This window comes from Oryx dammah, unplaced genomic scaffold (genome assembly GCF_014754425.2).
Source record: "Oryx dammah isolate SB20612 unplaced genomic scaffold, SCBI_Odam_1.1 HiC_scaffold_4, whole genome shotgun sequence".
Lineage (NCBI taxonomy): Eukaryota > Metazoa > Chordata > Mammalia > Artiodactyla > Bovidae > Oryx > Oryx dammah.
The window spans coordinates 76044943-76069273 of NW_024070188.1; the positions used below are offsets into that span (position 1 = coordinate 76044943).

Sequence of the window (24331 nt, forward strand, 5' to 3'; positions counted from 1 at the left end):
AGGAACATCCCCCACCAATGATAGTTGTGACAACCAAAACTGTCTTCAGAGACTGTTTTAAATTTCCCCTGGGCAACAAAACCACCTCTCTTTTTTGGTTGAGAACCACCAGTCTAATCTCAACTGCAATTATGAAAAGTGGCCTCCTTATTAGCAAATATTCAGTTTTGGAAAACAAATTATTCAACCAAAGTATTCATTGACTGTAGTAAGAAATTTGGAATTTATTCTAAGTGTGATTGAAAGGTGGGCTTCCCAGGTGGTTCAGTGGGTAAAGAATCTGCTTGCCAATGCAAGAGTTGTAAATTCAAATAGTTTTATATTTGTACCCTTTCCTGGGTCAGGAAGATCCCCTGGAAGAGAGCAAGGCAACCTACTCCAATATTCTTGCCTGGAGAATCCCATGGACAGAGGAGCTTGGTGGGTTACAGTCCACAGGGTCTCAAAGAGTTGGACACAATCGAAGCAACTGAACATGCACACATGTGATTGGAAGGTATTGGGAGAAATGATCCAACACAGGTTTAAAAAAATCATGCTTACTATGGAGTAAGGGGTGACAGGAACAGTGGAAGTAGGTGACCAGTTTTTAGGCTACTTTAGATGTCACATGAAAATTGATGATGGCCTGATGGAAGGTGGTAGATAGCAGATGTTGTGATAAGTGGTTCTTACTACATCTTTGTGATAAATGGGGAAAGAGGTATAGACTGCAAGTTGTTTAGGATAAAGTTGACCTACAGAAACATTAGATGATTCTCCAAAATCATAGTTAATAAGGCAGCATAACTTTTTGACCTTTATCTTAGTGTCTTTTTTCTCTGAGCTGTGTGGATTGCCCAGGCACATCATTCTCATGTAGATGTAATAAGCATAGATCAATTTCCCATTAAGTTAAAAGCAACATCTAAAGTTTTATTTGTTATACAAATTGACTGGTATTTCACTTCCCATTAGCATCATTAGCTGCTAACCTAAAGCACCCCACCATGTACCTGTGACTCAGAGAACATTATCTGTCCCAAACAGCTTTTGGATATAAGAAGAGAACAAGATATCAGAATTTTTATTTTATAAATGTATTTACTTAAAAAAATAGTGATTTATTTTAAAATTTACAGAGTTGGCCTGATTCTAAAAACATTGGAAGCAACTTGTTGATTGTCAATGACAAAACAGTTTCAGAAGATTTTTGCTAAAATCAACTTCGAGGGCAAATCTGATAGTGAAAGTGTTAGTAGCTCAGTCATGTCTGACTCCCCTGTCCATGTATTTCTCCAGGTAAGAATACTGGAGTGGGTTGCCATTCCCTTCTCCAGGGGATCTTCCCAACCCAAGGATCGAACCCAGGTCTCTCAAATTGCAGGAAAATTCTTTATCATTTGAGTTACCTGGGAAGCCAAATCTAATAGGACTTTTTCTTATTCTCCCAAATTTACATGTCATGCCTTATAAAAACAAATGACATTCTTATGGAATCCAATCAGCCTGTCATTGACTAGTGGTAGTGGGGGTTATGTTATCATTACATATGTATTGAGTGTTTACCATGTGGGAGGCCCTAGAGGGTACACAGTGCGTCTGGGACCATGACCAAAGTCAACTGCAGACCGTAGAAGCAGTTGATTTGGTGTTTCCAATACTTCTCATTCTCTTCTCTGGCTGTTTTCTCTAGAGGGCAGCCTATTTTGAGAAATAGTGCAGAAAGAGCAGGAAGCAGAAACCAAACTGTACAGTTACTGAATCTGGGCCCCTAGAAGGATCAGTGTCTTCCTGCAATCGTGGCTAATGCAGGGAGACGAAGAAACCTCCTGTTCTAGGAAAGGTTCATTGGATTAATACTATTTTACCCCCTCTCTTTTAATTCTTTTTTTTGGGAACAAAGGAGAAAAATCAAGCTTTGGTCTGGATTGTTCTGAATAAACTACATTGGAAACAAATAGCCATAAGACAATAAATGGCCTAAGAAACTCACAATCTAATGAAAAGGCAGAATGCAGACAATTTTAAATTCATTTCTTGATTCAAGAAAAGTCTAGATTTGTTTGTCCAGATTCTGTCTATATTTGTCCAGATTCTATTCTTTACCAGGTATAATAGGTGCACTTCTGTGAATCATTTCATGACTTAAATAATGTAAATTATTTAAGCCAAAAGGCATACTTTGGGGGGCATATAAACTGAACACATTCTCTTTGTGAATTAAATGAACAAGCATATTATTTTAATCTCAGTTTGAGGTAAAAAATCAAATTTTTACTATTATTTCATATCTGGCAGCAATAACCTTTATAATTAAATACCTTTGAAATATTTTCTTTGAACCACATAGAAAAGTTGCTTAGTTCAAAAGTTTTAAAAACATATCTCAAATATTCTGATGAAATCTCAGCAGCAACATTTTAAGCATGTAGATGTCAAATTAATATGCCACAGAATCCTTTACATGACAATATTTCATTCAGCATTCATCTGATAATTAATAAGCTACTTGTTTTGTGCCAAAAAAGGTGGAAAGGCTAATTTTGCTTTTCTGTTAGCAAATCAGGTACATTACGGCATGGCATTTGAATTTCTTCATAACCTTCCGTCCTATAATCACTTAGGACATTAAGGCACAGATAAATTCAACGGTTTATCCATGGTGACCCTACTGAGTAGGTACTAGAAGCAATCTTTTGGCCATAGTGCCCATGCTCTATTTATTCTACCAGATTGATCCTTAGTTGTGTGTTCATCTTCCTGGCTAGAATGTGAAGCTCAGATCTTATTTATATTTTGATATTCAGCACAATTGGCACATAACAAGTATTTAACATGTTTCCATCAAATGAATGAATCACAGTGTAATATAAACTTTCAGGAATCACAAACTACCTGCTTGACAGCTTCTGCCCTGCTAAGAGGGGGATTCGTGCTTGGCTTTAAATCTGGCTGAACTGCAGAAAGCCAGGCCTGGCACTGCTGAAGGGTGTCTTGTCGACTAACGTGCTTTTGAAGTTCATGTTCCAAACTCTGGTACACCTGAGACAGAATAATCATGCTGCAGTTGTGAGAGCTGTTTTATATTGCTGTAAATATCAGTAGAAGCAAATGAAGCAAATCCACCATAAATGGGTCCCCGTTCACCACGCTCCCTGACATCAGACACACTTCGATGGAGTTTGCCTATGTTCCAAAACGTTGCAAAGCACGTGGCCATGCCCCAGTTTCTAACTTCTCAACCCATGCATTACAACACTAATATCCTGATTATGGAAAGAGAAGCTGGGAAGGGTTAATATAACAGTAGAAATGTGTTAAAATGTATAGAATCTTTGAAGTAAATTGGTCAAACCTAAACCAAAAGCTTTTTCAGCTTCTCCCGATTGTATAAAGTTGCCCTTTTTGTTTAAATGAGGAACTAAAAGTAACGATAAACTGCCAGTTTATGAAAAGATAACCAATATCTCTCAGCTGAAATGCTTCCTTTTTAGGGGTAGGGTAAATTGGAACTAAATTATAACACAGGGGAGGGAAGAGTTTGATGCCCTTATTTCATTCAGAAGCAATATTCCAGGACAACAATAACCCAGAATAATCAAAATTATATATCCAGAAAAATCCAACATTTTCTAATATGTCATTTCAATTAATAGTTCCTCAACCAGCCAAACAATTTTCATTTTATCCATAAAGACATGTTGAGAAACTATTACATGTTTCCTTGAAACCAAGGTAAATATACCTATGATGGTTTTTTAAGCAAGTTCCTCATCAAAAAAAAAAAAAAAAAGGAAAGAAAAGAATATGAGGTTAGACTGACTTTTCTTTGGTTATTGAGACAACAGAAGGAATCCTGAATTCTGCTTTTCTCTTTCATTTATTAATTACTTTATCTATCGGGAATATCCCTTATTTTTATTTCAAGCAGAACTAAAAAGAAAAAGGTATTTTGTTTTCTTTAACATTTTTGCAAACTTAAATTTAAGGTTCTGACTCTGTTCTTAGAATTTCATCTGCTTTTTAAACTTTTATTTCTAAAATATGTTTGTCTTTCAAACATATACCACCTTTAAAAAAAAATTAAGCTATATCCCTAATGCACAAAAAAAGCCTGCTACAAAGATGGTATTCAATAAATCTCTGTTGAGTGAGTGAATGAATGAGCTCACCAGAAAGTTTCATGTTGCCATTTTCCTTGTTTCATTCCCCCTTCCCCTTCATCATCTTCTGCAGTTACTGTTAGACTCCTTTATCCCTCTTTTTTTAAATAAACAGTTTGAAAGTGAATTTTCCAAGTCTAGGGATCAACTAATATCCTGCATTTTTTAAGTATCATAATGAACACAAATAATTTTCCCTGTGTCACTTATATTTTTCCAGTTCTTACTCAATAGCCCAGCAACAAAAATACATGGATTTTTCTCAGTGTCATTTATAAATTCTAGAATAATAAGAAGTGATCCACTAATTTTACTTAGTTGCTGTTAAAAAAGGCAATTCTTATTTATCTTAGACTTATATCTATAACACTAATGATTTCATTTTATTGGAAGAATACCCACTGAAGTATACTTCAAAATTAGTGCTTTCTTCTTTTCTCAATTTCTATATGAATACACAGAAATACTGAATTAGATTAGAACCTGGGTTGCAGAGGGTTAAAAAGAAAATAATTATTGTGAGACTTACAGAACAAATTTATTTTGGTGTTATAGAATAAATGGCAAATTAGAAGTATTGATGGTGTGCAAATAAAAACAAACAAAGTTAAATTTTTTTCGTAATCAATTCATGGAATAAAGGGATTGCGTAAAACCAAATATCTGAAATTCACTACTTCATTACATTAATCAAATATATAATATGTTATTTCTGTGTACACATAGACTGGGAAATCTATCCAAAGGGTGAAGCATAAAAACTATTTTAAAAAACCTTCAGCCTGCACAGCCTTTCTCCTTAATTCTTCATCATTCTAGAATGTTCCAGCAGTACTTACCCTCTGGGCTGTACTGCAGATGGCTGAATAACTGTCCTTTGTGCCCTGCAGGTGAGAGTGTACATTTTGTTTAAGTTTCGCTTGAAGGTGATCTGCACATTGGCTGATCAAATTGTCACCTTTAGTTTTAAGGTCGTTCAAACGGTCTTCAAAACCAGCAATTTCTTCCATCATTGCCTTCAAAAATGAAACAAATACGCAGTTCTCATTATTCCATTTTTAGTCTCTAAATATTCTATTCACCAAACAGAAAGTTTAAGATCAATTATCTCACTGTTTAAGATGTTTTTAAAAGAGTTTTGCAATTTGTCTTGGTATCAACGCAATGAAATAAATGTCTCAGTGTCTTCATATCAACAAATTAAATTAAAAAATGTATACTTTCAGGGATCTTCCAATAATGGACTAAGTTACACAGAATGATGAAGTAACCTTTAAGAGTGAATTCATAAGACTGACCTCAGTTAGAGATCTGCTCTATGGAAATATTACCAGTGAAAAAGATGTCCATACATTTTTCAACTCTAAAAATAATAATCCTGGTATAAATTATATCTGTGTGTTGTGCTTAGTCACTCAGTCATGTCTGAGACTTTGCAGCCCGCTAGCTCCTCTGTCCATGGGGATTCTCTAGGCAAGATACTGGAGTGGGTTGCCATGCCCTCCTCCAGGGGCTTTTCCCAACCTAGGTATTGAAACCAGTTCTTCAGCATTGCAGGAAGATTCTCTACTGTCTGAACCACCAGGGAAGCCATAATTTATGTCTGCTGCTGCTGCTAAGTCGCTTCAGCTGTGTTCGACTCTGTGCGACCCCATAGACGGCAGCCTGCAAGGCTCCCCCGGTCCTGGGATTCTCCAGGCAAGAACACTGGAGTGGGTTGCCATTTCCTTCTCCAACGCATGAAAGTGAAAAGTGAAAGTGAAGTCGCTCAGTCGTGTCCGACTCTTTTCGACCCCATGGACTGCAGCCTACCAGGCTCCTCCATCCATGGGATTTTCCAGGCAAGAGTCCTGGAGTGGGGTGCCATCGCCTTCTCTGAATTTATGTCTAAAATAGCCTAATTATATTTTAATTTAATTAACTAATGTCTAATTTATCTAATAATATGATATCTGATTTACTTAATAGCTTAATGTCTAAACTGTGTAAGATCTAATTTACATCTAATATTTATATTGATAAAAGTAAAAACAACATTTACCAGTTAACATTTCTTAAGCACTGATAGCCCAGGGACTGTATATAAGCCCTGATAAATATTTATTATTATTATTGTTTTACAGATGAGGAGACTGAGGCACAGAGAGATTACAAAATGTGTTCAAGGTCACACAAGTAGTAAATGGCAGAGTCCTGGCTTTGGACCCGTCTCTGCCTGACTCCAGCTCACACACTATTCCCGCCTCTGTTCTCTAGTGAGCTTTCTCAGAGATCACTTAGAGAGGGGGACCCAACTTTTTCAAGTCAGGTACTAACTTCCTTACTGCAATACAATGCTAGTGACTAGAGACACATTACAACACAAAGTTTCCTAGGCTGAGACATCGATATCTAAGGGAAACCATGGTCCTCCAGCAGTGCAGGGCTCACCACTTTTTCCCCCAGTGGTGCTGGGTTAACAGTTATTATACATGCCATATTGAAAAGAACCAATTTATCTTCAAGCTAGAATGGAACCAGCTTGTGGTTCCATTGGAACCATCATGTGGTTACTGAGGCTATTTCAGTTCAGTTCAGTTCAGTCGCTCAGTCATGTCCAACTCTTTGCGACCCTGTGAATCGCAGCACGCCAGGCCTCCCTGTCCATCACCAAATCCCGGACTTCACTCAGACTCGCATCCATCGAGTCCGTGACGCCATCCAGCCATCTCATCCTCTGTCGTCCCCTTCTCCTCCTGCCCCCAATCCCTTCCAGCATCAGAGTCTTTTCCAATGAGTCAACTCTTCTCATGAGGTGGCCAAAGTACTGGAGCTTCAGCTTTAGCATCATGTTTCCCATTAAGCTTACCAAAATAGCTTCATAAAGTTGTGAGCATATGATATCTGTCATTTGGCACATGTGATTACTAAAAAATACATATTAATAAAGATAGGAACATCGCATATCGGTACTGTACTTTGTGGTCTACAAAAGACTTTCAGATATGTTATCTTCTCTGATGACCACAGTGGCTATGTAATGGGACTGATGTCATTATCATCCTTTACAGAAGAGAAAAAGGAGGCTCAGAGAGGCTATGTCCCCCTATCTAGCAAGAAGAGACTTTGGCTAGAATTTAGACTCTTTGACTACTATTTCTGTATCCTATCTTTGGCTGTACTTTTCTAGAATAAAGATAATTTATCTGATAAATTACTCCATATAGATTATATTCTGAAATTTAAGAAAAAACACAACTATTAGCTGGGAAATATGCTACAATGTGTTCAGAAGTTGAATGCCAGGATTCAGCTGTTGTCGAGTCACTTAAATATTAAATTGAACTGTTCTCCACTATCAGGCATTCTTGGGAGTCAGACCTGAGTCTTTAAGTACAGTCATTATGATCCAGAGATGACCCCCACCCCCCAACACACACACGGCATGCCTGTCAAAGCCGCCCCGTGTTCTTCATCTCCTTAGAGATCAGGCCTACCTTGTGGCGGGCCAGCTGCTGGGTAATTGTCTCAAGGCTGCTTGTCTCCATGAGGTCGGGCGCCACCATCCTTCCTGACATTTGCAGCAGCCACTTTTCCACCTCTTGGAGCTCACTGTTATAATCTTCGTGGTCTCTGACTTTCGCCTCAAGACTGCAGACATGCTCCTGTGAAGCCAGGTGCCTGTTAGAAGTGACTTTCCAGCCAAAAATCTACTCAAAACTTTAACATTTTAGAAATCCCAGGGCAACTCATAGAGTAGGTAGACTTACACACATCAGAAAGTTACTACACACACACACAGACACACACACACACACACACAGAGTTGCTACGCCATTTAAAAATGCCCACCTGAATGAAAAGGAAAAATACTGACCCATACCAGTGCTACATTTTCTGAGAGATAAAATGGAGTCAAGACCCCCTCTGTGGCAAACAGCACAGTTTTATTCTACTTCTGATCTTTCCATACCTTTGCTGCACTGCAGAGATCCTGGTAATCGCTTTGAAGCTGATCGATTTTGTCCTTTAAAGTAACATCTTGCACCAGCTCCAAGAGGGCTTCACCTTTCTCTCTCACCGATTTTACTGATGGTTCGTGGGACAGCACTGTTTGTTGAAGTGACTTGAATTACAAAGGAAAAAACAAGAGCCAGCTCATTCATGTGATCAAGGAGAATACAGACACATGCATTACCATATATAAGATGATCTATCTCAAACAAAGATCTGATATATATTTTATAAATCAGTAAATGTAAAACAATAAAAAGAAAATGACTCTTATGGCTAATACAGTGTTTTTTCAAAGTAACACATCGAATAGTCCTCACACGTGCAGAGAGAAGTATAGAAAATAATTGTATTTGGCTGAATTTAACATAATGCATAGTGCTGGCTTCCACCTCATTCCTTTCTGCAGAGAAATAAATCTTAATGCTATATGAAGGGAGAGAGGTGTTATCTTTTGATTTTGAATCGTAAAGTCAATTGTAGCTTGAGTTGGATGTGAGGTTTGGGAGACAAATTCCAGTTGCAACGTTGCTGTGACAGCCTTAAAGTGCTATTTAAATATATCAAGAACTCAGGGAGAAGAAAAAAAGGAGAAGCAGTTGTGCTTCTTATATTACACTTTCAAAGACACACTGTCAGGCTTGGCAGAAAAACCAAGGGCAGGAATAGACATATTGGCTGGAGGAGGAAACAGCTTCCACCAGGAAAAGCTTTGAGGTAAGATATCACACTGTAATTCTTAAAGACCACTGCTAAATAATTTGGGTCAAATTTTAAAAGCAGACTATTCCATGTATAAGCTTTAATAATTGTTTCACAAATTTGAGCAGGTGAAATGTTTATATCTATAGCATGTATAGCAATATCTATATCATCATTTATTTTTTCAAAAATTAATTTCTAAAATGTTTTACCTACAGTTGGTTAATTAGAATTTATTTTCTTAGGAGTATGAAGTCTCATTTGGAATTTACCATAGATCTGCTTATAGGCTTTCTGTACCAAAAGATGAAGGAGAGACTCTAGATGAAACAGAAAATCTATAGGTGTGAGATCCTGATGCCAGAAAGTTTATCTGAAGGATCCATGTACCTGGATCACACTGTCAGAATAGATCTCCATCCACTGATACAACCTTTGACTATCAGACAGACATAGTACCTGAATAGAAAAATAAGTCTGACGTAGTGTACGTGCTTAGTCACTTCAGTCGTGTCCAACTCTTGGCGACCCTATGGACTGTAGCCTGTCAGGCTCCTCTGTCGATGGGATTCTCCAGGCAAGAATACTAGACTGGGTTGTCATGCCCTTCTCCAGGGGATCTTCCCGGCCCAGGGATTGAATGTGTGTTGCTTATGTCTCCTGCATTGGCAGGCAGCTTCCTGCCCCCCACCAGTAGAACAGGCATGCTAAGGACCTCTCCCAGTAACCACTGAGGGTGACACACACACCAGAAATCACGTGCCTCCAGGTCAGTCCTACGTGACCTCCTCACGCATCTGTCAGGAACAACACACTACCTTGTATTTAGATAACTGAGCTTTTTTCTCATATAACTCCACTTTGGGTTCTTCAGGACCATGTAGAATATCTCGGTATTCTGCTATCCACTGAGTTAGTGCTTTGTATTTATCCGAGAATTCCTTTGTCAAATGAAGGCCTTTCTCCAGGGTCATGTGCTCCTTCCGCACAGTGCTGGTCAGTTCCTTCAACCGCTCCATGTGGTCGTGGATCTCTTTTCTTAACGTCTCTGCCTCACCATCTTCCAAGTATTTAAGAGCCCTCTCGCCTTTCTCTCGGGTTGATTTGAGCAAGCTCTGGCCTTTCTCCATGTCTTTCAGCAAACCCTGAGAAAGAATGGGAAGAAATGTAATACAAACAGACAAACAAATAAACAAATTCAAATTGGTTGGCATTATGCCCATACCTTTAAAGAAAAGCCTTGCAAATCCCATTCTTGAGTTCACCAATTTCCCCTTACCATATGTTTTTGAAGTTTATAATCAGATTTGGCCCACCAGCAATCAGGATGGAAGATGATAATCAGATTTGAAGTTTATAATCAGATTTGGCCCACCAGCAAAGAGAAGCTTCTTTACTTCAACATCAGTTCAGTTCAGTTCAGTTGCTCAGTCGTGTCTGACTCTTTGCAACCCCATGAATCGCAGCACGCCAGGCCTCCCTGTCCATCACCAACTCCCAGAGTTCACTCAGATTCATGTGCATCAAATCAGTGATGCCATCCAGCCATCTCATCCTCTGTTTTCCCCTTCTCCTCCTGCCCCCAATCCCTCCCAGCATCAGAGTCTTTTCCAATATAGGTCCTTTAAAATCTTGATAAGCACATCATTTCCAAATCAGAGACTTACGGAAGAACTTGATGCTTTTCTCATCCTTAACAGAGCTCCTAGAGTTCTGAGTTAAAACACAACTAATGCACAGTGTCATGAGTTCGAGATTTTTTTTTTTTCAATATTTAGTGTCAAACTGGAATTTAGTTAAGAATTTAGTGCACAGTCGTGTGTAAGTCATTGGGATAACATTACATCATAAGTAAATGGAAGGCAATCTTTGGCTTAAGTGATCTTAACTTGGAATTTAGAATGAAATGAGGAACCAGGGATCACCAACCATACTGGGCAGGGATGAACATACATGCTCCCAGTTCTACATGGGAGATGGGAACATCTCAGTCAAAGAAGAATGAACAGTTGGCAGACAACTTTGATATTTGCATGCCTACCTCCAGCGTCTTCATTTTTTTCCCCATCATCGCTTTATCTACTTTATCAATTTTGGCAGCCACATTCTTGAAGTTTTTATGAGTAGAGCTGTACCAATCAGAATAGGAACTTAAGGATAATTCTGATTCCTCCAAACTCTGGATCTCCTCTTCCAGGAATTTTATTTGTTCCTTTGAAAGAAGAGACAACATGGAATAAGTGAATTAAAGACCTGTGCCTGTGCCTTTCTTGATCAATACGGGCCCTCACTGGAAGTTAGTAAAAGGAAGAATGTCTGGGTTGTGAAGTCTGCTGGCCTACAATGAGCCGGGGTGGCCCGCTCACCAGCACTTGGAGGAGTAGTGCTTGGTATCTTGATGTCAGCTGCGTGGCCTGGCAACCCATTCGGCTGCTCACGTGGCTCTCGTCCAGGATCTCCTGTGCTCTGGCTCCCACTTCCTCAACCTCATCTCTGTATGCAGTGATCTCTTCATGCCACTTCTGAAATGACACCGTGTAGGAGCGGAAAGTTTAATCTGAGGAATTCTTAAGTAAGACAAATATTTTGTTTAGCCCTTAAATCCCTAAGTCACGACCCCATGGACTGTAGCCCGCCAGGCTCCTCATGGAATTTTCCAGGCAAGAATACTGGAGTGCGTTGCCATTTCCTTCTCCAGGGATCTTCCCGACCCAGGGATTAAACCCACGTCTCCTGCATTGGCAGGCGGATTCTGTACCACTGAGCCACCTGGGAAGCCCTAAGACAAATATGTATATATATCTCTTCTTCCTAGAAAATGATTTCTATGAATGATTTCTATATAATTTCAACGCATCATGTATAACCTTCATAAAAAATTATAATAACATTATAAAACTGCACACGAGTTTGAATGCTTTTCTGTCTGTATTACATGTATTTTATATCTTTTGTTGTACTTAGATACATTTTAAAACAGATGAATAAGGAAAATGAATTCCAAAGGCCTAAGTGTAATTTTGATCATGTGCACTGAATCTGCATAAAAATGTAGTACATTAGAGCAATTTCAAGACAGAACCATAAACTTAAATTATCGCAACACTAGCATTCATATATCTTTACCAAGCAAGGTAATAAAGTGTGGGGAAAATACAAAATACTTCATTAAACTATATTCTATTACCAATAAAATAGACTACCTTAGGATTCTAATAAATAATGTCTCACAGAAGAATGCTCCATTGTAATTTATATCAAATTTCTTGCAAGAAGAAAGAGATTTTTCAAAATCTAAACCTTGGACTTAAATAGTTGAAGAAACAAACTATGCAAGGCAACTGCTACTTTGACAAACATCAGGAATTCACACCAATAGTACCTTCATCTGATGTAACTGCATCTCTTTGGCAGCTCGGCTAGACTGACGTCCAGTTCTGAGATTCACTTTCTCCTCCATTGTTTTCAGCCACTCATCTACCTGCTGAAACTTTTGTTCCACCAGTCTCAATTTGTTGACCACATTATTGAACTGAGTTCGGGTCTCCGACAGCTGCTGCTGGTAAGCCTGCCAGTCCTGCCGAAGGGACTCTAGAGCCCGGTCCTCTGTCTGTGGGATGCCTGACGGTATCACCTCCTCTCTGGTGTGCAGTGCTGAATTCAGCAGGGCCTGCCCCTCTGCACAGCGCACCTGGAGCTCCTGCAGGGGAAAGGCGTGGCTGTCACACCTCGTTCACATTTCACACCTGCACAGGTGACTACGTCTCACTCAAGCCAACTGCGCCCTCTTGAACTTCACGTTAGGAAAGAACAAGCTGATTCTGACAAAAAAATGCATACCTAACACTGAACCCTGTTTCCCAAGTCAGGAGAGAGATTCTGAAATGTTTCCAGTTAAAATAGTCAAACTGCACACACACACACACACACACACATAGTGAGAAGTATTTTTCTCAATCATGTTAGAAACAACCTCTGAAATCTGGCTTTTTAGCTTGGAGGCAAAAGCACTGTGATGAAAGGATTATTGTTTAGTCTAATAACCTAGGAATTTTGTGGCCCCTAATCTGTTTAAAGAGCCTAAGTCTTCTTGCTTGACATTGAATTTGATACTGAATGGGATCAGAGCTCCACTTTTAGCTGAGAAAAGAACAATAGACCTTCTTTCTGCTAAGGAGGGATTCTTTGTTGAAGCTGTTCTTGGGAATGTGATGGTTAAGAGAAGTTGGCCCTGGAGGGTACAGGGCATATAAACCTACAAGGCTGAATTATCAACGTGCCCATCAGTTATGTGCACGCATGCTAAGTCACTTCAGTGGTGTCTGACTCTTTGCCACCCCATGGACTACAGTCTACCAGGCTCTTCTGTCCTTGGGGCTCTCCAGGCAAGAATACTAGAGTGGGTTGTAATGCCCTCCTTCAGGGGATCTTCCCGATGCAGGAATGGAATTCATGTCTCTTATGTGTCCTGTGTTGGCAGGAGGGTTCTTTACCACTAGCAGCCCCTGGGAAGCCCCCCGCCCATCAGGTACTCCTAGGTACAAACATATTTCTCTCCACCAAAGCATAGTCCCAGAAATGCACCCTACGAATTCTGTATGAACCAAGTTTTTAAGCGCATCAGCTATTTTTGATAGAAAAATCATAACCTTAAAGGTGTTGGCAAAACACTATATCCTTGTGTTACTTGATCTGCTCATCTAAGGGTGAAAGGGGCCAGGTCAAATCCCACCACGAGTGTTAAAAGTACCATCACATTTATTTAGAATACAATATTATTTTTAAAAAATCTTTAATATTAATGAAATTGCTGATATCTGACCACTTTTACCAGAAATAGTGATCTTCTATAGTTCAGACTATAGATACACTTTCCTCAGCTATGATATCACTATAAAAATGTTGTAATTGGAAAAGAAGGACAATTTATATGGTAAAATATTAATCAAAATAACCACAAACAAATTTTATTCCAAAATTAAAAAAAATAAAGCTAATTTTATATAATCTCTTTCCTTAATTCAGGAGTTGACAAACTTTTTCTGTAAAGGGCTGGATAGTAAATATTTTAGGCTTTGTGGGCCATACAATCTCTGCTGAAGCTACTTAACTATGTAATCTTGCTATCTGTGGCATCAAAGTAGCCATAGATGCTACATAGATGAACAGGTGTGTCTATGTTTCAGTTTAAAGAACAGGTTCTGGGATACAGTGTACTGATCTGTGCCCTAGTTAATCTCAATATATCACCCTTTCCCTACTTTATAGCAGTTTTCACTATTCTACAAATCACTACTGTATTAGAGAAATTCTTATATATCCCACATTTCAAGGATTTATTCTGCAGGGGAAATATGGTTCAATATATCTTTTAAAAATGTATTTAGTTTTATTTTTTGGCTATGCTGTGCAGCATGGGAGATCTTAGTTGCCTGACCAGGGATCAAACCCATAGACCCTGCAGTGGAAGTGTGGAGTCTTAACCACTGGACCACCAGGGAAGTCCCCAAAGGTACTAGTTTAGAATCTGGTCTCAATATTTTAAAAAGCTCTATGTTCTATGATCCAAACTAAACTGTTGGTGACTACAAAAGGAGCCTGGTGGACTGTAGCCCACTAGGCTCCTCTATCCACGGAATTCTCCAGGCAAGAATACTGGAGTGGGTTGCTATTTCCTTCTCCAGGGGATCTTCCTGACTCAGGGACTGAACCCAGGTCTCTTTTGTCTCCTGCATTGGCAGGCAGATTCTTTTTACCCCTAGTGCCACCTGGGAAGCCCAAATACAAAATAATTTTAAATGTGGTCCACACTGCTGGCAGACCCCCAGATCACTAATCCAGCTGGGGGCCATTAGGACCCCAGAGGAGTTCTGCTGTGCAGGCGGCATGTCACCCTTCTCCACCACCAGTTTTGGCCTCTAGTGTCTCCCCTCCTTTATTAAAATTTGTGGTGACTCAAAATAAGACAGTGTCAATAAGAATTAATACACAGTGAAATGAGAGGTTGGAGTCTGGTTTTGGTTTTAGCCAGAATAACGTTGACTGATGTGAGATGTTTTCTTCTGGAACAGGACAAATATCTGCTGATGACAAGTGACTTCTTGGCCCAGTTCCTCCACAGAAGTCTGGAGAGCTTGGTGTTTGCTTGCCAAGAAAGTTTGCAGTGAATGCTGGGAGAGGTCATAGACAGAAAAGAAAGCCCATTTGGCTAAGATAAATTATAACAGCTAAACCTAAGAGACCTGGATATGCTACTATAAAAATAAAATGGATGAGATCCTTAAAGAAGCTAATGAAACTGTGAGCCTTCCAACTTCTGCTGCTGCTGCTGCTAAGTTGCTTCAGCTGTGTCCGACTCTGTGCGACCCCATAGACAGCAGCCCACCCGGCTCCTCTGTCCCTGGGATTCTCCAGGCAAGAACACTGGAGTGGGTTGCCATTTCCTTCTCCAATGCATGAAAGTGAAAAGTGAAAGTGAAGTCACTCAGTCATGCCCGACTCTTCGCAACCCCATGGACTGCAGCCTAGCAGGCTCCTCCCATGGGATTTTTTCAGGCAAGAGTACTGGAGTGGGTTGCCATTTCCTTCTCCAACTTCTACTATATATTTATTTCACAAATGGACTACTGTTCAAGTAAGACTTTTCTCCCCTTCCTCAGAACAATGCTGTAGAGAGAACTGAGTTAGGGAAGCTCTTCTCTGCCCAAAGTCATGCAGGACCAGGTCTCACCGTGAATCAGAGTCTGAACTTCCTAATCCCAACCCTGCACTCCTGCCATTATTCAGTTCTCCCTGAGAGCCACTGGAATAGGCAGAAATGTTATATGTCAATGACCACCTCAGTCCTGCTTTTCCACCTTGTTTGAGCAGTGGGTAGATCTTGCCCAATCCTGAACCAATTCCAGTGAGGGCTGACAGCAGAAGTTCCAACATGGAGCTGTCTTCTGGGCCTCTCTCTCCATTGTCTACTATGTGTCTGGTCTCCCCTTCTTGGGAACCCCCTGATGGCTACCTATTGCTGCAGGTAAGATTAGGGGCTCTCTCTGACGCTTCCATAAGATCCCCAATAATAGAGTCGTTCTATTATTGTCCTCATCACATTGTTTGTAATGATCCATCAATGGGTCTGAACTTCTTTAGAATGCAAGTTCTTTGAAAGCAGGAATAATATTTTAATTATCTTTACAGGCAGTATGAGGTTTGCCATCTCACCCTGAATCACAGCCTGCTGGCCCGAGTACTGGTACTTTTCTTACCTCCTTGAATTCCTTCTTCTAGGTCCCTGACTCTAGGCCTGTATCCTCAGCAATGTGGGTGATTTGGGTTAAAACCAAAGGGCCTACGATGGTGCCACCAATTTGAATTTAAGAAGTGTCACACGCTGTTGACTCCTGCAGCTGTGTCCCACATCTAATTCAGTCCTTTAGGGAGCAACAGGCAGGTGGGCCTGTTAACACCATAAATTAGACCACTAGCCATTCCTATCAGAGGCCACCCTGTAGCTGGACAAAGTCCTCAAGTCCCAGTCCTGCTAAGTCTGAACTACCTACCAAATGATTTTAACTAGCATACTCTACTGAGGTCCCAGAACGCTCTAGATCAGACCGTACTAGGATGTCACTTAATATATATCAGCTATTTATAGGCTTTAAGGTCATAGTGACTTCTCACTTAAAATAATGGTTCCATATTCAGAATAAGAAGTCCTTTGATTCACAATGAAGCAGAATTTACCTGAAGGTCCCGCAGTGCTGTCTCCTGAGTATGCGCGTCACCTTCCAGAACTGAGTACCGATCAAGCTTCTCTTGCTCTTTCTCAAGCCAAGCTTCAAATGCCTTCAAGTCTCTCTGATACTCTTGGTGCAGGCGAACTAGTTTTTCCAACTTGGTTACCGCTTCCTGTTAGCATTTCAGACGATTAAGATGGGAAAACATTACTATAGTCTGCGGTTTACATGGACCATTAAAAATTCACTTTTGGAATATTAGAAAAGCATAATTATTAAATCATTAAAACACAAATCATTTCCTAGAAGAATAAAATGTCAATATTTATGTAAAGAAAAAAACATGAGTAAAAAGGAAAGTGAAAGTCACACAGTCATTTCTGACTCTTTGCCATCTGGAGCCTGCCTGGCTCCTCTGTCCATGTACTTCTCCAGGCAAGAGTACTGGTGTGGGTTGCCATTTCTTTCACCAGGAGATCTTTCCGACCAGGAGTCAAACCCAGGTCTCCTACATTGCAGGCAGATTCTTTACCAACTGAGCCACCAGAGGGGATCTTAAAGATCATTTCATTGAATTAACTTCTTGATCTCTGAATTCCTTATGAAATGTAAAATGGATATTCAAAAAATGAATTAACATTATTTGTCATAAAAATATATTTTTGCTAATGAAAAAAACTGAAATTTTCATATTGTTCCTTGAGTGAGAATTGGATTCACTGTAGATTCAATTTTCCATGTACTTTAATAAAGTAGGCTGTGCTCTGAAAAGTTCTTTTAATTTTCTTTGTGAGATTTAAGCAAAGAATGATAAATATTATTGGCAATTTTTTCCTGCTTTAGAAAGTTTTCATCACCAGACACATGAAGATATTTATGATTCTTCCTTATGAAGCTCCCTCCATTTTTTTTTCAATAGGTACATTTGGAGGACTTTTTAGTTGAGAACTATTTTCCTCCAATAACTTTCATATCCTAACAATAGTTGAGAGTTTTTGTTTACTTTGCCAGTAGGGTACGCCAAATATTAAAATTTCATTTTGCTTTTTTTGTCCTATTTGCTTTCACAAGCCTGTCATTCCCCCAAACAAATGAGTCTTTAATAAGCACAATTCTAAACACCCCTCTTTCAGTGGGTCTGCATGGAACACGGTGAGCCGTACCTTGGTCCGTTCTCTGATGGCTCCATATCGTTCCTGCAGGTCCTGGAATTCTAACTGGGTGACATAGTGCTCCGTCATGCCAGCCCCTTTCACTTCAATGGTCTCCAGTAAGTTCCCATGACTCAGCACTTCCTCGTTTAATAACTAGAGAACATTTTTTAAAAAATAAAGGAATTACTGCATATATCGTCATATCGATGTTAACCTGTAAAATCAGTATATTTTAACTGCATAGCTGACAAGTGATCTCAGCTTATCTATCTGTCAGTCTACACTCTATCCACCATCTATCTCTACACAGATATATGAATGGTGTGTGTATTTGATATCCGGCCAGAACTTTATCTGAGTGGACTTGGAAATCTCAAATTTAATTTGTCCAAAAATTGGCTCCTGAGCACTACTCCATTCCCATCCATCCCCAGCCACCACCGAACCTCCTTCTGCTCGGTCTTTTTGTCAAGCAGTAAACGCTACCGTTCTCACCCAGCTGATCAGCTGAGAACACTGGAGTCACCCTTTGTCCCTCCATCCATGATGAGATCCTGTTAGTTCCACCTCTTCACTGTGTCCTGACCTGTGTCCTCCTGCTCCTGCAAGCCCCTAGCCCCTGCTATCGTCTTTCCCTTGGGCTTCTGTAGTGTCCTGCTAGGCAGACTCCCTGCCCCCAGTTCCGGCACTGTTCCTTTGCCCACCTTCCACACAGCAGCTTGAGTGATAAAAGGCTTTAAGATTCTAAAGGGGATTGTTTTGCTCTCCAGTTCAAAGCACTGATTATCTTTCCCAGGCTGCGGGGATCAAGCGTGAAATCCACAGGCTTGGATCCTCGTAACAACGTGAGATTTGGTCCCTGCCACCTCCACCACATCACCTGGACACCCACTCATTGAGTCTCTGCTCCAGCAACAGCCAGCCTTTCTTACAGTTCCCTTTTACCCAACCCAGGTTCTCTCCTCCCCAGGGACTATGGCCATGTGGATTATCCCATCTGAAATCCTCCTTTCCCACCTCCTCCCCAACCTGATTTCTCTGCACTGAATTCCTGAGGGCATCATCTCCATCTCCTCTTTCAAGAGGGCTTTCCTGTCCCTCCCCACCCCCAACTCCTTGATGTCCTTATCAACCCAATCCCAATGACTCTCTCTCTCATCACTCGCAATGTTTTCTTCATATTACTCATCACCAGTTATAATCATTTACTTATTCAATCATTCTCGAATGAGTCCATGTGCAACCTCCAGAGTGAAACCTTGGTCTGTTTTATTTATCTAGAATCATGCACAATGCCTGCATGTAACAAGTTCTCCATAAGTATTTGTTGACTAGATGAATAATGTAATAAATTAAGTAATCATCATAATAATACTATGAAGTCAATAATTATAATTATATGAATTTTCAGATGAAAACAGCAGACCCAGAAATGTTAAGTGGCTTGGCATAGGTCATGCAAGGCCATTTAGTTATTCAGCTAACCTTTACTCAGCATTTGCTCTGTGTCAGAGAGCCACGTGCATAGGATAAGAAGAAAATTGAGCAACTTTATCCACTGAGAGAGAAAGCAATGTAAGTATAGAGTCTATAAAATTCATCAAGAGATGAGAAAGAAAGAGAACAGAACTAATTAAGCCTCCAGTGGTGGTGGTTCCGAGCAAAGATGGGGGCTTCTGAACTAATTCAGAAAGTTAAGTACAAGGTTGCTAGGTACAAGGGTAGAGCTAAGGTATTCTGTGAAAAACAGAAGATGTGACAGAAAAAAAGTTTTACTTCTTAAGGATGAACAGGCTAAAGATATCAAAAGTTATTTGTAGTTGTTGTCTAGTTGCTAAGTCATGTCTGACTCTTTTGCGTCCCCATGGAGTGTAGGTCACCAGGCTCATCTGTCCACGGGATTTTCCAAGCAAGAATACAGGAGTGGGTTGATACTTCTTTCTCAAGGGGATCTTCCCAACCCAGGGACTGAATATACATCTCCTGCACTGGCAGGTGGATTCTTCACCACTGAATCACTAGGGAAGCCTGATTAAAACATACTAAAAGTTGCCAAACTTTAACTATTTCATAAAACATAGGTCTATGAAGTTTTCCTGGAAAGGGACATTTTCACTCACTAATAAAATAGCCACAAACAAAAGTTTGTTTAAGAAGCCATTAGAAATTACAGTAAACTCCCCCAACAGAGTTCACCTATGTGGATGGTCCTAGCCTATAGATGGGCATGTTTTTGTATGTGCTTAGTTGCTTAGTCATGTCTGACTCTTTGTGACCCCATGGAACGGTAGCCTACCAGGCACCTCGGTCCATCCGGATTCTCCAGGGAAGACTACTGGAGTGGGTTGCCATTTCCTTCTCCAGAATGTTTTTGTATAGCCGTGGCAATTCTGAAGCACAGGCAGAGGACGAATCGAATGCGAAACCCAGCCCCACCTTGGCCTTCCCGAGAGCTGCTGTTTTCTCCCGCAGTTCTGCGTGCTGCCTCTCAGACTCGTTCAGGCTGGCCTCCACGCCGTCCATCCAGCTGGAAAACTGTCGAACATCATCCTGGTAACTTGTCCACTTAGAAAGAGCTCCTTCGAGTTGACTGAAAGGTAATTGAAAGGACAGTGGTCTGCACTGAGAAGCCGTCTGCATGCAGTCTGTCTGATCTCTACCACCCTGTCTGCTCCGTCAACTTCCTCGGCAGGAAGCCCATAGATCAGGTCGGGGCAGGCGTGAGGGGCTCTGAATGGTCACAGCTTATCAAATCCAAGCCTGGGTCTCTGGAAAGCACAACTTTGAGAAGCAAAGGATGGTGAAGCCCAGGCTGACAGGTGGAAAAGTGGGCCAGGACATAAAACTTGGAGTCAGTAACCAAGTCACGTGAGATGCTGGAAGAGGTCTGAAGGCAAAAGGAGAGATGTCCCAAGCAAGGCTTTTCTTGAGCCAAGATTCAAGAAAATAAGAGTATCAATATTTAATTCCACCAGAGGAGAGAAACAAAAAAGGAACAAAAGACAGGAAACTGACTCAGGGCAGTTTGTTTACAAACATTGCAGCTTCACCCCTCAGCCCTTTGCTCTCCATGGGTAATCTCCAGAGACGCTCTGTCTACACTGGCTCCCAGCGGTGCCTTTTGTGGGGGTAAATTCCAGCTCCCACCCTTTACTGACTGCTCTCTTTCCCTCATGGCTCTTTCCCACCACCCACTGGTGTGTTCTGGGGCTACTTCCCAAGGAAACAGTTTAATTTTAACTAATACATCCTCACATGATTAAATATTTATTTATCCTGTGGTTTTTTAAAGCAGTGAACACCAACATGAAGAAACATGTAGTTATAGTTATGTAAAAACACAGACACAGTACTGCAGGTCAACGTAAATGCAAGGTTGCACCTGCCACTTTCTTTTCTTCCAAGAAGAAAAAAGAAAAGAAAGGAAGGAAAGAATGAAGGAAGGAAGGAGGCCAAAAATAAGGGAGCAGGGCAATAGAGAGAGTGAAAGAAACACAAAGAGAGGACAGGGGAAACCCTATACGGTGTGTTACTGAGCTCTTCTATAGATATTGTAGCAATGACTTGGCAGTAGCCCTTCAGCTTCACTAACCTTTTACAACGAATTGCTGCAGACAAAAGGGATGCCCACATATCCTTCACACTCGCCAGCTGCTGCTGAATGGCAGGGATGCCTTCCGGGGAGGTGTTCTGAAGGACAGATTCCCCTCTGGTCACTATCATCTTCATCTGGATCTCTTTTTCCTGTTTCACTGATAACAGAGCCTGTAAAAGCCCATACAGAAGTCCTTTGTCATCTGCATGTTTAACATCACTAGCTTTAAATATTTCAGAGTCCCTATGGATAGCAGATGACCTGCAGTCGTGTTGAGCCCTGGATCTCTTGGGCTGATCAGAAGGAGGCCAGGAGAGTCACTGGCTGGTGGTATCAGGAACCAGTAACCAGTTACCAGTCACCCACTGGTCTCCAAGTGGCCTCGGCCTTTCAGATCTTTATTATTCTCTGAGTGAACAATCCCTGATTTCCACTGAAGTTTAAGTTCACTGTTTTTTAATAAGCGAAAAATAGACAACAGTAGGATTCCTAAATTCTCAAAGGTCACAGGGTGAAGAGCGCTATGAATTTTAAGGTCTCTCGTACAACAAACTGAAAGAAATAGATAAATTCATAGTCTATGTTAATTTATGCATTTCAAGTTCTTCACAAGCACTATTCTTTTTCTATATAAGAAAGATGCTTGAATTCAAAGTTATAAAACTGGTGTTTATCACCTAAAAGGTAAAGGTTCATCTCTCTCCCTCATCTGGAGCTTGCCCATCTCTGCAGATTCAGTTTCAGCCACTCCTGGCCATCAGCTTCTGCCGCAGTGGAAAGAAGTGCTAGCAGCGACTCACACACCACACCATTGGCTTTCTTCAGCTTTTGTTCATTGGGTTCCATCCTCAAGTCTCAGGTTTCCTGAGAAATCTGCTCTAACTCTCAACACCATCTGTCCTTGCCCAGCTCTGGTCCTCTATGTGCCCACAGCTCCATCAGCATGCCTCATCTGCTATTACTGTCTCCTGTGCCTCAGCTTCTAGCCTCAGACTATAAAATCCTGAGGACAATGACCATACTTTATTCATTTTTCAATCCTTGGTATCAAGACAGAGCACCAGTCTCCTAGAAGACACTCAGTGTATAAATGACAGGTGAATGAATGAAGAATGATTGCCTTACCACAAACGTAAACTCATGTTGAATGAATTTCTTATGATGGGAGAAGAACGGACTAACTGATACAAGCAGGCAAGTTAATTGAACAAGATGGGAAGTGTTTCTGCCTGATAAAATGTTTCATTGAAGTATTTTCTCAGAATAGATATATCTGATATCATTTGAAACTAGCCTATTCACTGGCTATATCAAGCAAGTAACCACCTTTGGGTTGTTATTTCTTTTTTTGTAAAGTATTGATGGGCAAGTCTATCTGGGTTCAAATGACTCGGGAATGCTTAGGCAAGGCCTCCCTGTGTCAATAGGATCATAACAGCAGAGTATTCTTGGATTTCTTTTTTTTCTTTTTAATGTTTTATTATATATTCACTTATTTGGCTGCATAGATTCTTAGTTGTGGCACACGGACATTTTCGTTATAGCACACATATTCTCTAGTTGTGGTGTGCAGGCTTTGAGATGCTCCACAGCACGTGGAATCTTAGTTTCCTGATTGGGAATCCAACCAGTGTCCTCTGAATTGCAAAGCAGATTCCAACCACTGGACCACCAGAGAAGTCCCCGTTCTTGGGCTTCTTATCATACCAGGCAGATGGAGAGTTGAGAAATTTTGAGAAAAACAAATTGTGTAAATCAGAGACATTTCTTGTAAAAGACACACCTCAAGCTTGAGCATCCTGCTGTCCAGCACACTCTTGTCAGAGGTTGGGTGGCAGTAAGAGTCCAACATGTGGACCGTGTCCGTCATCCAGTCCTGCAGGTCTTTAATTCCCAGGGAGAACTGATTGTGTTCCGCAACAATCCTATCCAGTCTTGACACTTTCTCCTAGAAATGACAGATATCGTCATCCAGCTGTCCCTTCCATAGAGGCTTCACAGCCTACAGCTACGCAGACTGTAACGCTAACCCCCTGGTCTAAATAACTGTGATCAGCCATAGGTTCGTACTCTGCATAGATACGATAAAGGCTGTATTAATCTGTGAGATGGGAAATAGCTTTCTAAAGAGTAAAAATATGAGAATAATCGGGTCAAGAAGCAGAAAGATTACAATGACAATTTACTGCCCCTCAACTTACTTGCTTCTCTTCTTTATGACAATTGGGGATAATTTTCAGAAATTTCATTAATTCATTCCTCACACCTTGTCTGAGAAACCCACTGAAGTAGTTTCTGCTTTCAGATCTTCATATTTGGGTCAATACCACATACCCACATGACCTACATGATAGCCAATTCAAAAAACCCCAATTATCTGAGATTTTGTAATACCCCTAAATTGGGACCATAAATGTGGATTTATTTATTAATTAAAGTTAATATCCAACATAATTGATGATTTTATGAATATAATTTTTAGCACATAAAGCATTTGAATATCTGTTGATTTTTTTGGTACCTAAATAAATCCAAAGCAATAGAAAGATGGTCTTAATTTACTCTAGATTTTCTGAATTTATGCCAGATTTTCTAAAAACAAAAAAAGTAACAAAAATAAGTCTAAACATAGTCTCTTCATTCCCAGGCTAATACTATATGACTGTCTCAACGACGTTTTATTGGGGATGCAAACAGCAGGCCAGTAGTAAGCCCACACTCAAACAGGTGAAGCCAAGTTCCAGCAGGTTCCCTACATTCTCAGATCTGAAATGCAAAAGAGAAATATAGGGAACAAATGTCACAAGGCCATAAAATTCAAGGTGGTCTGGCCCTCCGCAGTTCAGGATGGGTCTGCTGAATGCTCTAAGTGAGGTCACTGTCGGATCCCATTTACTTTTTTTCTAAGTTGTTAGAAAAAACCTTTCATCTGTTCTTTCAGCTGATGGGAATCACTGCCAATTCTGAGCTCTGCTCCAGAATCTGAACTGAAACTCTCAATCAACGCATCTTTGA

General features: G+C 40.5%; 1 protein-coding gene across 15 annotated transcripts in view; it reads right to left on the minus strand.

Moving 5' to 3' along the window:
- The window catches only part of SYNE1 (spectrin repeat containing nuclear envelope protein 1), a 494970-nt gene that overhangs the window by 220870 nt on the left and 249769 nt on the right, over positions 1–24331 (minus strand). For all 15 annotated transcript variants that reach the window (XM_040238711.1, XM_040238710.1, XM_040238708.1 and 12 more), the window contains 13 exons: positions 23100–23264; positions 21314–21486; positions 20158–20311; positions 17731–17874; positions 16575–16739; positions 12223–12540; positions 11207–11362; positions 10882–11052; positions 9659–9985; positions 8098–8250; positions 7622–7789; positions 4985–5161; positions 2878–3024 (listed from right to left, as the gene is read on the minus strand). In XM_040238711.1, the coding sequence (XP_040094645.1) occupies positions 2878–3024; positions 4985–5161; positions 7622–7789; positions 8098–8250; positions 9659–9985; positions 10882–11052; positions 11207–11362; positions 12223–12540; positions 16575–16739; positions 17731–17874; positions 20158–20311; positions 21314–21486; positions 23100–23264 (2418 nt within the window). The remainder of the gene's footprint in view (positions 1–2877; positions 3025–4984; positions 5162–7621; positions 7790–8097; positions 8251–9658; positions 9986–10881; positions 11053–11206; positions 11363–12222; positions 12541–16574; positions 16740–17730; positions 17875–20157; positions 20312–21313; positions 21487–23099; positions 23265–24331) is intronic.